The 15,039-nt window shown below is 36.9% G+C and overlaps 1 protein-coding gene and 1 long non-coding RNA gene across 2 annotated transcripts; one reads left to right on the forward strand and one right to left on the reverse strand.

Moving 5' to 3' along the window:
* Positions 1 to 2,905: 2,905 nt before the first annotated feature.
* Positions 2,906 to 5,298, reverse strand: LOC148202353 (exosome complex component RRP41 homolog). The gene is made up of 6 exons (XM_088109601.1): positions 5,197 to 5,298; positions 4,295 to 4,341; positions 4,149 to 4,209; positions 3,945 to 3,980; positions 3,785 to 3,852; positions 2,906 to 3,005 (listed from the first exon to the last, which is right to left on the reverse strand). Exons 1-6 carry the CDS (start codon positions 5,296 to 5,298, stop codon positions 2,906 to 2,908), a joined length of 414 nt encoding a protein of 137 aa, XP_087965727.1.
* A 409-nt stretch (positions 5,299 to 5,707) lies between these two features.
* On the forward strand, positions 5,708 to 11,225 carry LOC148202354 (uncharacterized). Its single transcript, XR_015785047.1, has 2 exons — positions 5,708 to 11,040; positions 11,110 to 11,225. It is a non-coding gene; the product is annotated as an uncharacterized LOC148202354 (long non-coding RNA).
* The last annotated feature ends 3,814 nt before the right edge of the window (positions 11,226 to 15,039 follow it).

Genomic DNA, 15,039 nt, shown 5'->3' on the forward strand with positions numbered 1-15,039 from the left:
CAACGGGAGAACAACCCAGAGGAAGGAAATCCTTTCTTCCCTTTTTCAACCGTCCAAGAGCACCCAAGGGAAGCAGTACCAATTTTAGAAGAACTGAGAGGAGGATCTGGGTTGAGCATCTTGTGAGGGTGGAGTTCTTGCACCAAGATCTGGGAGAGGAAGTGGAGAGCTGTTGAAGTTGCTAGGAGATCTTGATCTGCACGTCTAGGAGGAGATTGATCCCAAAACTTACAAGGAAGTCTTCAAGAGGTAAGGGGAGCTTGATTTATTTCCTTGATTTTTGAGTTATTAGTGTTTGATGCAAAACTGGGTAAAATCTGGGAAGAAGGAATGAAAATGGAGGTTTTCTGGGCTTTCTGGACTCTGGTGCGATTCTGCAGAATTTCTGCAGAATGCGCGTTCGTCCAATTTTGGGGAGTCAAAATTGGACGTTCGTCCTAACAGTGCTCGACCAAATAGTGGTCAGCCAACTTCTGAACGTTCGTCCAATTCTGGTGAAATTGGACGTTCGTCCAAATTGTTGAGCGTTCGGTTCCGAACGAACGTCCGCGTTCGTTCGTCATAATATATGGGACGCTCGTCCAAGTGGTATTTAAACAGTGAATTATGAGCGTTCGTCCGTAACTTAGTATTTTGGTGGAGTAATCTTGAACGTTCGGCCTTAGTCTCAAGACGAACGTCCATAGGTTATAAAGAGCGTTCGTTCTTTGTAGATGTCTGATATTATGCGCTCGTCCAAAGTGTCCAATGGTTTAGCGTTCGGCCTAAGTGATGGATCTTAGCGTTCGGCTTTTGTGTTTAACGACCGTTCGGTTTTGGAGTATAAGTGAGCGTTCGGTTTTTGAGTGTAAGTGAGCGCTCGGTTTTTGAGTGTAAGTGAGCGCTCGGTTTTTGAGTGTAAGTGAGCGCTCGGTTTTTGGGTATAATGAGCGTTCGGTTTATGGATATAAGTGAGCGTTCGGTTTTAAGTGTTCGGTGTGGATCTTAAACGTTCGTCCTTGAATTTGTAAACGTTCGTCCTTTAATTTGTGAACGTCCTTGGTCTGTGAGCGTTCGTCCTTGGAGCTCGGTTAGGTTTGGTGTTCATCGGCAGCGTTCGGCCTTTTATGAGGATTGATTTCAGAACGTTCGTTCAGATAGTATCGGAGTTGGAAATAACGTTCGGCAATGCATGAATCCGTGGGAGTATTTTGAAGCAATTATTGAGAATTGTGGGTTATTTCCTTGATCCAATATTGGATTAGTTATACATATTATTGAGAATATGTATGACTTCGTGATTGAGCACGTTTATTCTAGTTATACATATTATTGAGAATATGTATGACTTCGTGATTGAGCACGTTTATTCGGTTGGAGGTTGTGACATCCCAAAAATACAGTCATAAACCATATAATTAGAAAATCACAGTTAATAATAAAACAGTAAAGTTTTATTACTAAAAATAAAATCGAACGAACGAAAGCTCAAGGACAAACGTCCTTGAGTACAGTCTTACATCAATAACGAACGAACGCGCAAAGCCGCACGTCCTCACAAGAGTTACAAATTTCAGCCGAACGTACAATTAAAACTTGACCGAACGGTTTACACGGAAATTACCGAACGGTCGTACAAACCAAAAGCAAACAGCTAAGTGATCGAACAACCATTATAGCACACTGCTACACTACTAGCCGAACCTCTTACTGCTCGGTCTTCACTTCAATTCGGAGCACTTTTGGACGAACGCTCAATTCGGAGCACTTTTGGACGAACGCTCAGTTCAAAACCGAGCGCCATTTTGAGCGAGCGTTCGGTATCAGACCGAACACCAATTAGGACGAGCGCTCATCATAAAAACCGAGCACCCTAAAGGACGAACGCTCAATCAGAGTATTTTGACACGAGGACGCTCGTCCTCCACTAGATTACTATTTAAATGAGAGAATCAACATTTCACTGTTACTTACTGGAAAACCGAACGGTCAATGACCGTGCAGTAGGAACGTACATATTTATGGGAAATTCTCTTACAATCCATTCTCATTCCAGTTCATATCATCATTAACTTTCACAGTTAATACGACTCATATCATGTAAATTCATATATTTCATTTCACCAAATTAGCGAACGTTCATGCATCTCAAGCACATTAACATCATGCATTATACTCATCCAGCAAATAACGATCGTTCAAACATTTCATACGTATCATACATCATGCATTAATTTCATGCAGTAAATTAACGAACGCTCATACAAGGCACACCACATGAATTAAATCAAATAAGCTTCCCTTACTTGGAAAATGAACGAACGTCCACAGATGCGCAAATTACAATTCTCCACTACAATTTCTCCTACCGCCAACGCTTGTTATCCACACAGCTTCACTAACCGAACGTTCTTCTCTGGAAGTCCTTGACGCCGAGCGTCCTTCTACGGTGCTGGAATACAGAATTGGAGGGGATGAAACGGTGGTGTGTCTTAGAGAGAGGGTGCAGAGAGTTTAGAGAGAAGGAGGAGAGAAAGAATTTCTCAGAAATGAAGGAAAGAGGGGGCGTGCAGTGGGAGTGGGGAATAAATTCAGATCTCAGATTTGTTCCCACCCCCTTTCCAGCGCACGTCCAGTCTGGCAGCCAGCGCACGTTCCCACTTTGGCAGACACATTCCCATGCTGCCAGGGCACTCCACCACGCTCCTGTCGGCCATGCTGGACGGTCGTCCACTCTGAGGTTGCCACGTGTTTTCCACTACCATCGGACGCACGTTCACACCCTGGCATCCGACAGACGCTGCTGTCTCCACGTGTGTCGCTGAGGTGGCGCGCTCTCAGACTGCCACGTTTTTTTTTTTTTTTCTGAGGCCTGACATTCCCCCCAACTACAAAAATTTTCGTCCTCGAAAATTAAGACGTGCTCTCAAAGAGATGGGGATAAAACCTGAGATCGAGGCAATAGATGTGTCAATATAGATGCTTCCATGGTTTGCCGAATAACCAGGGAAATTTCAGTTGATCTCCTGTAGAATGAGAACTTCAAATCACGTAGTAAAAAATAAGAAGTGATCCTATTATCCTTCTGTAAGAGAACCTTACAATGAGAACCATATTAAAACTATGAAGGAAAAGCAAAACAGGATAACATTTATATCTGCAAACATTGATGGTTAAGCCATTCAAAACTATTCAGTGAGTTTTGGCCAAAGATTACTCAAAAAGTCAAAGCTTGCAAAAAAGATTAAAAATGAGAAAAGGCAGTAAAAGGGTGCATGGGGTTAAGCTTTTCATTGTTTTATGATACATAACCCATTGTTGAGCCTGTAGTCAGCTATATCAAAGGCATGGAGCAGCCAGCCCCAAAAACACTACAATACGTTAGTGGATAGCAAGATAGTTGTTACATAGAAAATTATGAATGCAAGATTAAAAAAAAATTATACTGTATCACATGAACAAATGCAATATATATATATATATATATATATATATATATATATATATATGACTAATTAATAATATATATATTACTAATTAATAATCAAAATTTATACTCTAAAAGTCTAAACATGCATTACCACCATTGCTATTAAATTCTTACCTCAGTAAAAAGATCAAAAAGTCCAATTTACAAATTACAAGGCACTCTTAAGATAGATTCTACTAATGCAACATTCACTATCATCCCAGTAGTCTATGCTCCAATACCATTTTGATAAGTATAAAACTACGAATATATAAAAAATAAGTGAAAGGTCAAAAAGAATAGGAAGTTAAACAAAAGCAAGTAAATGAGCAAAACCTGTCACCCTTTGATTTCCTCATGCGATCTCCAGTGCTAAAATTAGCCATGCTGTACTCACACCGAACCTATAGACATACATTGCACATAAGCAACAATTAAGTTTTTGTTACAATTCATATAAATACAGACAACATAACTTAGAAAAAAAAAAAACTACCAGAGCATGGTTGGTTATTTGGCTTCTATTTTGCACCTGAAATGCAGAGAAGTTACTAAAGAAAAATAGCAAATCATCTAAAGCTCAACTACAACATCAAAGTTTTTTAAATGTCTAAACCAACTAACACTGAAAAAGGATAGTTAACAATCCTTAAATTACATAGACAAATTTTCATTAGCAAGGTAAATAATTAAACAGTACCTCTCTAGGGCCATAGACGGCAGCAATAACTTTTGTATTACCCATCTCAAACATGGCAGAACTGTTTTCAAAATAAAAAAACTTTATGGTCAAATGCTTCAAATGATATCACAACTTAATTTTCTAAAAAGCTAAAATTCATTTACCCATCTGCTTTGGATACAGCACCAATTTCTGCACCAATTTGTCGCATCTACAATATACCATAAAGAGAGGAGAAAAAGTTAAAGGCAAAAGATCAGTAGAGAAAGAAATATAAAATCATAGATTTAGATCCTCTGCAGTGAAGGAATAACACTTTAGAGGATAAACTGCAGTGATAGTCATTGAGATTTTAATAACTTCATAGTTTCTTATACATGTACATATATTTTATCACACTCTTAAATACTAAATTTTTAATAAATAGTAATAACTTCACCTTATCCTCTAAAGTGCATCTCCTCATTTTAAATAGTCGAATCCCAAAATCATGTCCAAATCACAGCTGTTAAATAGGACTGAATTCCATAGGCCAGACCTTAAAATGCTGCTTTCAATTAGCTCATTTTGTCATAGGACCAAGTTCATATATCTCACTAAAAAAGGTTGGTTAGACATCCTTAGGGTTAGAACCCTCCATTTTCTTACTTTTATCATTTGGCAAACTACAACATTTGTAGCTTTTAAGTGATATGATGGAATCGTACTTGACGTAGTCCTCTTTTTGTATTTTTTTACTTTTTATAGTTTAGCTCTTAAGGAGCATGGGTTACTATAAATACCCAGCTCCTCTATTGTATTGTCACTTTTGAACTGAATGAGAATTATATTTCTGAAATCAGAATAATTCTCTCTTAAAAGTCATAGGCTAGAGAGTCCAAAGACTTCCTCTCGCCACCTTCCAAGCACACTCTATTTTTCCATTTCTCCAAAATTCCACGGTGCTACTCATTCCTCCACGCCACCTCTCCTTCGCTGCCACCTCGCATGCGTCAGCGTTTTTCAATTCCTTCTTCAGCCACGCGTCCGCTCCCTCGTTCCACATCATTTGCTTTTCTTCTCACACATCAGACACACAGCCACATTCTCTCTTTCGTGAGAGCTTTTTCTCCATCTCGCAGAACCACATCTCGTTCTTCCACTCAAGAGTTTCCTCGTCGCCAGCCATTCTTCATCACAAATCCATCTCTTCTCCTCCGTAAGTATCAGATTCACAAGTTTCTTCATCTTTCTTCCACTGTCACCAAATCATCTGCACATTTGTCTAGGGTTTCTTCATCCTTCATCATTTTCTCTGATTTTAGCCGATTAAAATTACTTTTGATTCGTTCCAAACCTTTTCCACCGTTCAATCTTCATTTTGAACCGATTAATCGGTTCATATTGGGTTTCCTTCCATTTCTAGGGTTTCTATCGAGTTTAACCCTCTGTTTTTGTCATTTTCCGCTGCGTATTCTTCGTCGGAGAAGCTTCGAGGAGGTCCGGTTTGTATTCGCGCAGCTTCAATCGACCTCTCCTCGGGCGTTCGTCCATCAAGTGGTATCAGAGCCAGGTTCGAACACGCTTCAGAGGTAAGTATCTCGTTTCGTCTCTGTTCTGAGTTTTCTTCCATTATTGAGTTGTTTCGATTCTTGTTTCAGTTTGATTCGTGTCTCTGTCTTTGTTCTAGTTTTGTGTTTTGATTCTGTCTTGATTCTGAGTTTATTCTTCCATTTTCGCGTTCTTAGTTAATTTCTTTACTGTCTTGTGTTTAACTTTTGTTCGTCATGGAATTCTCAAAGTGTTTTGCCTTGATTCAGTTTCAGTATGTGTTGTTTTTTCTGTATGAGATTCAAATATGTTTGTTCGTTCTTGGATCTCAATTTCTGCGTTTAGGTTTTCAAGTTGAGTGTTACTTATTTGTTTAAGCTTTCTTGTTCTGTGCCTTTGAGTCATTATATGAGTATTATTTCATTTTATTTCGGTGCAAGTCTTTGTTTGAGTATTTTAATTTCTAAATCCATTTCTGTTTTGTCTATGTCATGTTATTTTGTTTTAATTGTCAATTAAATCTGAGTTTAACTGTGATTCAATTGAGTTTTTTTTGCTTTGAGTAAGATCTGTTCATCATCATAAGCAGTGGCATTCAATTGAATGAGCTTGATGCAGACTTCAACAGCAGTTTAATTTCATTTCATTTATCTGAAGCTGTCTTGAGTTTTTGATGCTGACCATTACATGTAATTTGTATTGCACTTTTGAAATTCTGTGAGCTGAAAGTTGAATCTGCTTGTGGATAGCAAATGCACACCAATTAAGCTATGAAATGTTGCATTGAGCTTGGGTGCAAGATGCTTACAGCAGCATCAGTCTTTCATTTGGCCAGCTACACCGAACTGGTTTTTCTTTGAAGTCTTTGTTAATGTTTTGAGTGTGTGTTTGTTCTACTTAGTATTAGATCATTACTAAGTTCTAACATCAGTACATCCTAGAGTCATTGTGTCTGAGTGCTTTAATTTCTTTTCTGCAGAATTAAATTTGATTTGACTTGTGTTACTGCACCTTTGTGTCAAAGTTGTTCTGGCTTAAAATTTGTAAGTGGTTGATGATTAAGTCCACAAAAATCTGCATCACATCAGCAGTACTTGTAATCTTGTACAAAACAACCACTAAATCTGTGATTTGAATTTGAACCTAGCAGTAACACTTGTAATTGGAGTTGATTCTACTGATTTCATTGTAAAACAGTGCATAAGGCTGAAATTAACAATGTTAAATGCTGCACTACAAGTCTGAAATAAAGTGAATCAGTTTGAACATTTGTTTACAAAAATTCTGCAATTTGTTCTTGATCTTTTATTGCTTTTGAAATCTACTCTAGAACTGATCTTAGGATCCTGTTTGAGTGCTTACTGTGATCAAAAGCTTTGTTTCTTGCTTGTCATTGTTGAATGTCTTAGTTTTGTCTACATTACATGTAAAATCTGTTCAGCTGTTCTAATTTGAGCTTTGTTTGCTTTCATAATCTGATCTTGAGTCAGTTTCTCTGTTGTGCTGTAAATTCTTTTGCTTTAGTGGTTGTCCTGTTCTGTTCTACCTGTCTGTCCATTACTTTGATCTTTGCCTAGCCATTTCTTTATTACTTGAGAAGCTTTTTCACTCTGGATTTCTGGAAATTGAAAGAAGGTTTGTGTGCTTGGTAGCATTTTAGGTGGTGGTGGTCTGGAATACTCTCCAGCTGTGTACTGCCAAGGGAGAATCTCCCTTCCAAACCTTTACATTTTGAGTGCTTTAAGCTTTTAAAAAGAAGCCTGAGTGTTGTGAGTTTTGTAAGGCTGATTTGGCCTAATTCCTTGGCACTTTGAAATAGAGAATTCATTGTTAATCTAACTGTTTTGTGATTGTTCATTGTGCAGGAAAAGAAATTGGATCAATTAGATTGGATCAGTTGTGGTTTGCTTAAACTGACATTGCATTCATTTTGGATTATAAACTGCTTGCTGAAATCATTGAGATATTATATGTCTGAATGTGATTACTGATTTCATGGTTTGCTTACAATTGTTGAAATCTGTTGAATACTTATTAGCACCATCATTCTTTCGTTGTTGAGATCAATTTTTCCAAATGCATATAGAAAATATTTTCCTGGTATTAATCACATGCAGATTTCAGTTTTATTCAGATTGATTGATTGAATACCTTGCATGCCACCTAGTTAGTTGTTCATGGACTGATTTATGCATGAATTGATTTGCTTGGAGTAATTAGTCTTGTGCATGAACTTGTTTTAACTGCCAAAGCATCATTCCATTTGAAGAAGTGACTAAAGCACTTACTTTCCAATTCTGACGTTGTGGTTGAATTAAGCACATAATTCTTTTACCCATTGGATTGATCAGAATTTAAATTAGAATTGAATGGTTGTTTAAATCAGTTTAGTTCAGCTTTGAATTACACCCATTGCATCTGGTTTAATATCTATGTCCTTGTGTATTTTTGCTGGAGTTGGTGCAATTTCTGTGAGCAGATCTGAAACGAATCAGTGCAGGGAAAAAGTGAAGAATGAATCTGCTGATTAGTTGAGCACAAGGAAGAACCTACAACAAAGTCCACTAAAACCAACAACTAGAAATAGCATTAATCAGGGAAGTTGCTTAGCTATATTACTTCTATTTGTTTAACTGTTTGTGTTATAGCTTGCAATTTGTTGGATGATGTGATTTGCTGAATTGGAATCTGGTTTGATGTTGTTGTGTGCAGAGTTGATAAACATTTGGAGTCAAGAATTTTAAGCAGTAGTAGAATATCAGTAGAGTTTACAGCAAGATAGACCAACCATTTAATTAGGGGAGTTGTTTAATTTTGTTGCCTCTGGATTACTTAATTGTTTCTGTCTTAGCTGGAAATTGATAGCATTGATGGTTACTCTGCTGAATTGATTGTGAATCTTTGATTGCAGTTTGTCATTTGAGAGCAACAGAAATTTATATAGCTGCATCAAGTGTACGAGACTAGGAGAAAAGGGAAGAATCTTTTATATTGTGTGAATTTAATCCTTTTGATATCTGTGTGTAGATAAGGCACATTGATTCCAATTGTGATTTGTGATTATAGGATAAACAAGGACTTGGCATCAAAATGAATGAAGTGGACCAGGACCAGGACCGTAGCAGCCTAGTATAGTTTTTCTTTTGTAATTATTTCTTCAATTTGTTTGTAATAGGCTTGTGTTAGCCTACTGTTAGCTTTAGCTTTTGTTTTGTAAAAGGGCCTTTTATAAAGTCCAAGTGTTTAGGAAGAGTCCTTGGTGCTCTTTCAAACTCTTGGCAACTTTATTTTCTTTTATTTTTAGCATAGCTAGACAGGTGAATGTGTCTTGTTAGCCAAAGCTACAAGCTTCACCATAGGAGTAGACTTTAATATTGACTTAATTTGTGTATCTCGTAGGGGTCATTAGAGTCCGCTGGTTTCTTTAGTGTTTTTTTTTATTTGATTTTGTGTTCACGTTTAGGGTTGATTAGGCTAAAAGGGATTAAACTCTAAGCCTTTTCACATTAGAGTCCGAGAGTCTAGTCTTTTATTTGTGCTTAATTGTTTGAGTTGTGTACTTTGTTTCTAAAGGTGATTTTAGTTTAAGGGGTAATTAGTTAGTAGCCTAAGACATTTCTGGCAAGGCAAGATTTGGTACTTAAGCAGCTCTTTAGCTCACCTCTCTTACCTGGGACTTGTCTAAGTGAAAGTTTTGAACCCTTTTAGATTAAGAAAACTTTTAAAAACAAAGATGTCTTATGGTTCATATAGGTCTTCTAGGTTAGATAAAGTTGATGAAATGTTTAAACAAGCTAGGAATCTTCCATCCTTTGGTAAAGATATAGGTGCATTAACATACCTAGCTTGGGAAAAAGAAATTGATAAAATAAATCCTTGGTTTTGTGAAGAGAGTGAATATTATGTTCTTAGTATATATCTCTCTAAGTTAGAAGAAAATGCAAGTGAGTGGTGGGATGAAAGACAATATCATGTTAGGAAAGGTAGAAAGTCCTCCATACGTGATTGGCATGATTTAAAAGCTTGCATGAGAAAGTTTGTGCCTTCAAGCATTAAAAGAAACTTAGAACTAATTAGGGATTGCATTATTGATGGAAAATTATTTCTTGAGAGTTTAAATGATCATGGGTTTCTTCGTAGAGAATTAGAATTTGGGGCAAGACTTAAGGAGATCAAGGATAAGAAAAGAGAAAGAGAGATTGAGAGAAAAGAAAAGGAAGAAAGGAAAGAACAAGAGAAGAGAGAGAGAAGAAATAGAGAAAAGAGAAGAGAGAAAAAGAGAAAAATTAAGAAGAGAAGAAATAGAGAAAAGAAAAGAGAGAAGAAGAGAGGAATTAAGAAGAGAAGAAGAGAGAAAAGAAGAAGAAAAGAGAGAAAGGCAAGAAAGAGAGAAGAAAGAAAAGGAGAAATTGTTACTCATGACAAATCCTATTCTTTCAAAGACTGTGGAACAAAAAAGGGAAGGTTTCCAAATCTTTACTTCTTTTCCAATAATTGATTACTTTTCAATTTTTGACTTCTCTTTCAAACTAATTGTCATGAAAACATTTTCAAAATATGACAATTCAAATCTTGAGTTATTCTTATCTTTAAGAAAACAATTAACTCAAGATAAATACCCAGCTCCTCTATTGTATTGTCACTTTTGAGCTGAATGAGAATTATATTTCTGAAATCAGAATAATTCTCTATTGAAAGTCATAGTCTGGAGAGTCCAAAGACTCCCTCTAGCCACCTTCCAAGCACACTCTCATTTTTTCATTTCTCCAAAATTCCACGGTGCTACTCATTCCTCCACGCCACCTCTCCTTCGTTGCCACCTCGCATGCGTCAGCGTTTTTCAATTCCTTCTTCAGCCACGCGTCCGCTCACTCATTCCACATCATTTGCTTTTCTTCTCACACATCATCAGACACGCACAGCCACATTCTCTCTTTCGTGAGAGCTTTTTCTCCATCTCGCAGAACCACATCTCGTTCTTCCACTCAAGAGTTTCCTCGTCGCCAGTCATTCTTCATCACAAATCCATCTCTTCTCCTCCGTAAGTATCAGATTCACAAGTTTCTTCATCTTTCTTTCACTGTCACCAAATCATCTGCACATTTGTCTAGGGTTTCTTCATCCTTCATCATTTTCTCTGATTTTAGCCGATTAAAATTACTTTTGATTCGTTCCAAACCTTTTCCACCGTTCAATCTTCATTTTGAACCGATTAATCGGTTCATATTGGGTTTCCTTCCATTTCTAGGGTTTCTATCGAGTTTAACCCTCTGTTTTTGTCATTTTCCGTTGTGTATTCTTCGTCGGAGAAGCTTCGAGGAGGTCCGGTTTGTATTCGCGCAGCTTCAATCAACCTCTCCTCGGGCGTTCGTCCATCATGGTAGGTTTTAATGTTTATCAGAACTAAGGTTATTGACTGCTTCTAATCTGTTTATATGCTTTTTCGCAGTTCAAAATGTGCCCTTACACATTTCCATTACCCATGGCATGGCTCATCTATGTATAACCCATATGCAGAATTATCTGCAGATCTTATATATACTAATTAACATAAAGCTTTAGTAATTCATGACTATGTAAGAATTCATGTAGAATATTATTATTTATTAATACTCCGCATTTCATACGCTTCATGAGTATTCTTGAAAGATCTAAAGGAGCCTTTTTGGAATGAATATTAAGTGAAGAAAAAAGGAGGAAAAAAAAAGCCCAAGAAAAAAATAATAGCTGTACCTCCATGGGTCTGCGACCATCCAGTCGAAGTCCTTCTGGCCTGACGTATTCCATCCTCAAGTCAATCTATGGCAGAGACAAAAGGGAGACAAAGATGAGACATAAGCAGCTGGATTTTGTTTTTATTTGCTTTATATTCTTGGCTTCCAAAAAAAAATGATATTTTCTACTAAAGTTATTAAAACAAAATGGCGAGATTTTGATGAATCTGAGCCATTTAAAAGTTTGTGTTGGCTCAAGTAGTTTGTGGGTCATGCAGTGAGATGAGTGAGAGAGCAGTTCGAATTAATAACACTGCTCAATTGAAAACATACCGAACAAACTCCAGTTGCTCTGTAAAGATTAGGATGAAAACAAGGTTACAAAAAATCAAGCAATCTGAACTTTGAATGAATATCATATAGACAACAACAAACATTTACCCAATAAGTGGGGCACTAGGTAAATAATATTGCAGAAATAAATATTAGAAATAAGCAAACAACAAAATAACAACGCATTTGAAGAAAATAAATCTGGTCGTGTCCCTACCCTTTTAAACATTTAAGTTTGCTCTTAATCTTACTGCAAGCAAAGAAAAAGAGGAAAGTACACCACGGACAGAAAGATATTGTAAAGGGGTGGTTCTCGAAGCAAATTCAATCTGCATACTGTTATTATTTTTATTTTATTCTAGCACTCCCCGAATTTCAACAAATTTCTAAAGGAGAATGAGCAGGCTTTTAGTTTAATAGTTACAGAAGAAAGATTTGGGTCAATTATATATGAGAAGGACAGTGTTCCCTTCCCACTTAATAAACTAACAACACAGAGCAATGATTTTAGTGACTCGGTTATGCTATAGATCAATTTTATGCTTGCATTGTTTAACTCATTCGATGCATGATTATTGGTTTTGTCGATACGGGAACGTACGGGGAAGTCTAGATCCGGGGAATTTCTCCCAATATTATGTTGGTTGTCGTTAAGCTCCTGAACTTATGAACTGATCATTAGGAATGCTAGGAATTGTATGAACTCGTGATTAGGGAGAAGCCTTCTAGAAAGGTACTTTAGAGAGTGGCATTAACAATGATGATTTGAATGTTGAATTCCTAAAATATATGAGAGTGGATAAGATGAAATTGACCCCCAACAACATATTCATTCATATATTTCATTGAAAGTGTTTATCTTTTGCTTTTGCCATTGATCAAAAACTCATGCATACATGTTTATTTTCTGTCTTGCATATTAAACTCCAAATATTTCGTTCTTAAGTCTTAGCTAATCAACAAACCACACAACTAAACTAGGCCGTGAGTCCTTTGGGAGAACGATACTTGGTCTTACCAAGTTTATTACTTGAACGATTCGGTCATACTTGCCGATTGTGAAACAAGTTTGTGACATCATATTTTGGTGATCATAAATTTGTCCATCAAGTTTTTGGCGCCGTTGCCGGGGACTCGTGGTTTAACTGGTTAATTTGTGTGATTATTGATTATCTTTGACTTTAATTTTGAATTTCTGTTTTTATTTTTCTGTTTTTATTTTATTTTATCTTATTTGATTAGATTTGATTTGATTTGATTTTATTTTATTCTATCTTATTTTATTCTATCTTCTAAATCTTTTATCTTCTGAATATATATCTTCTCTTATATCTTTTTGTGCTAACAAATATTTTCTAGGGTTTTGTTTTCTTGTGTATGCAGGAGGCAATTCGAACTAGGAGTAAGAAAACAACAGAGCCTCTTCTTGAAGGTCTAGACGAGAGTAGAAGGAGGAGAAGAATCAGAACGTCTAGAGAACTTTTCCCTTCTCCAGAAACTCTCTTACAATCATCACCACAAGGTTCTGTTCATAGCACAGGAAATATGGAGAACAATAATGTTAGAAGAACTCTTGCAGATTACACCAATATTGCTGGACCTCAGCACTTTAACAGCATAGCTAGACCTAGAGTCAATGCAGCCAATATGGAGGTCAAACCAGCACTGATTCAACTGGTGAAGAGTAATCAATTTAATGGGTTATCTCATGAAAGCCCATATGAGCACCTTACTACCTTTAATGAGATTTGCAATACAGTCAAGATTAATGGGGTGCCAGACGAAGCTATCAAACTTAGCTTGTTTCCTTTCTCATTGGGAGGCAATGCTAAGCTTTGGTTGAATTCTTTTCCAGAAGAAAGTTTCACAGAGTGGGAAGCAGTGGTTACAAAATTTTTAAACAAATACTTCCCACAATCTAAGGTGACTAAGGGCAAGCAAGAGATTTCTTCATTTAAGCAGGGCATGGAAGAATCACTGGGGCATGCATGGGACAGGTATAAAAGCTTGTTACGTAAAACTCCCATGCATGGTTTCAAAGAAGAAGAAGTAGTCCTAACTTTCCTTGGAGGGCTTGGTTCACAAACCAAGATGATGCTGAACGCCTCAGCAGGAGGCAATATTAAATGGAAAACTCCAGAGGAAGCAACTGAAATTATTGAAAATATGGCTACTAGTGACAACGAACTCAATATTGAAAAAGGAGATCTTAGTCAGAAGGAGTTGTTACAATTAAATGAGGCTTTGCTTATTCAAAATAGAACTATCTCTCAACAGCTTGAAGAAGTAACCATGAAACTTTCTCAAATACCACAGGAAATACAACAGGTTTCAATGATTCAAGAGCAACAAAAATGGCAGATGCAATGTACTCCAGTTGAGAAAACAACAAAGCTTGAAGAGACTTTCCAGAGATTCTTGAAGACAAATGCGTCTTATTGTCATAATGTGGATGATGCATTTAAAAAAATGGAGGTTTATGTTGAGAGAATAGTTGACGAGATTAAACATGATAATCTTGGAAAAGAGTGTAAAACTGTTGTGACTAGAAGTGGTAGAGTGTTAGAGGAGAGACAAAAAGAGAGAAAGGAGAAAGAAAATGAGAGTGAGAGTGAAAAAGAAACATGTGAGTGGAAAGAAAGAGTTGAGAGAGAGAAAAAGAGAAAAGAAGAAGAGGAGAGGAGAGAAAAAAATGAGAGAGAAGAGAGACAGAAAGAAAAAGAGTATGAAAAGCCACTTCCTTATCCAAAGGGTTATTCAAGGAAGGAGAAAGAAAAGCAGTTGGAAAGATTCATGGAACTGTTTAAGAAGTTGGAGATTACCATACCATTCTCTGAAGCATTGCAACAGATGCCAGCATATGCAAAATTTTTGAAGGAACTTCTCACAAAGAAACACAAGTACATTGAGAAGGAAACTATCAATATACAGGGTAATTGCAGTGCAATCATACAGAAACTACCTCCTAAACTTAAAGACCCAGGAAGCTTCACTATTCCATGCACCATAGGAGATGTGAAAGTTGGAAGAGCATTGATTGATTTGGGAGCTAGCATTAATCTAATGCCGCTATCCATGTGCAGAACAATTCGGGGGCTGGAAATTAAACCAACCAGAATGGCTCTTCAATTGGCAGATAGGTCTCTTAAATATCCATATGGAGTGGTTGAAGATGTTTTAGTGAAGGTCGACAAATTTGTATTCCCAGTAGATTTCATTGTGATGGAGATGGAAGGAACTAGTGATGTTCCTCTTATTCTTGGGAGACCTTTTATGAAGACTGCTAGAGTTTTGATTGATGTAGAGAATGGTAAGCTTAAATTGAGAGTTGA

This window comes from Vigna umbellata, chromosome 3 (assembly GCF_029865625.1).
Source record: "Vigna umbellata cultivar VRB3 chromosome 3, Vumbellata_1.0, whole genome shotgun sequence".
In the NCBI taxonomy this organism is placed as follows: domain Eukaryota; kingdom Viridiplantae; phylum Streptophyta; class Magnoliopsida; order Fabales; family Fabaceae; genus Vigna; species Vigna umbellata.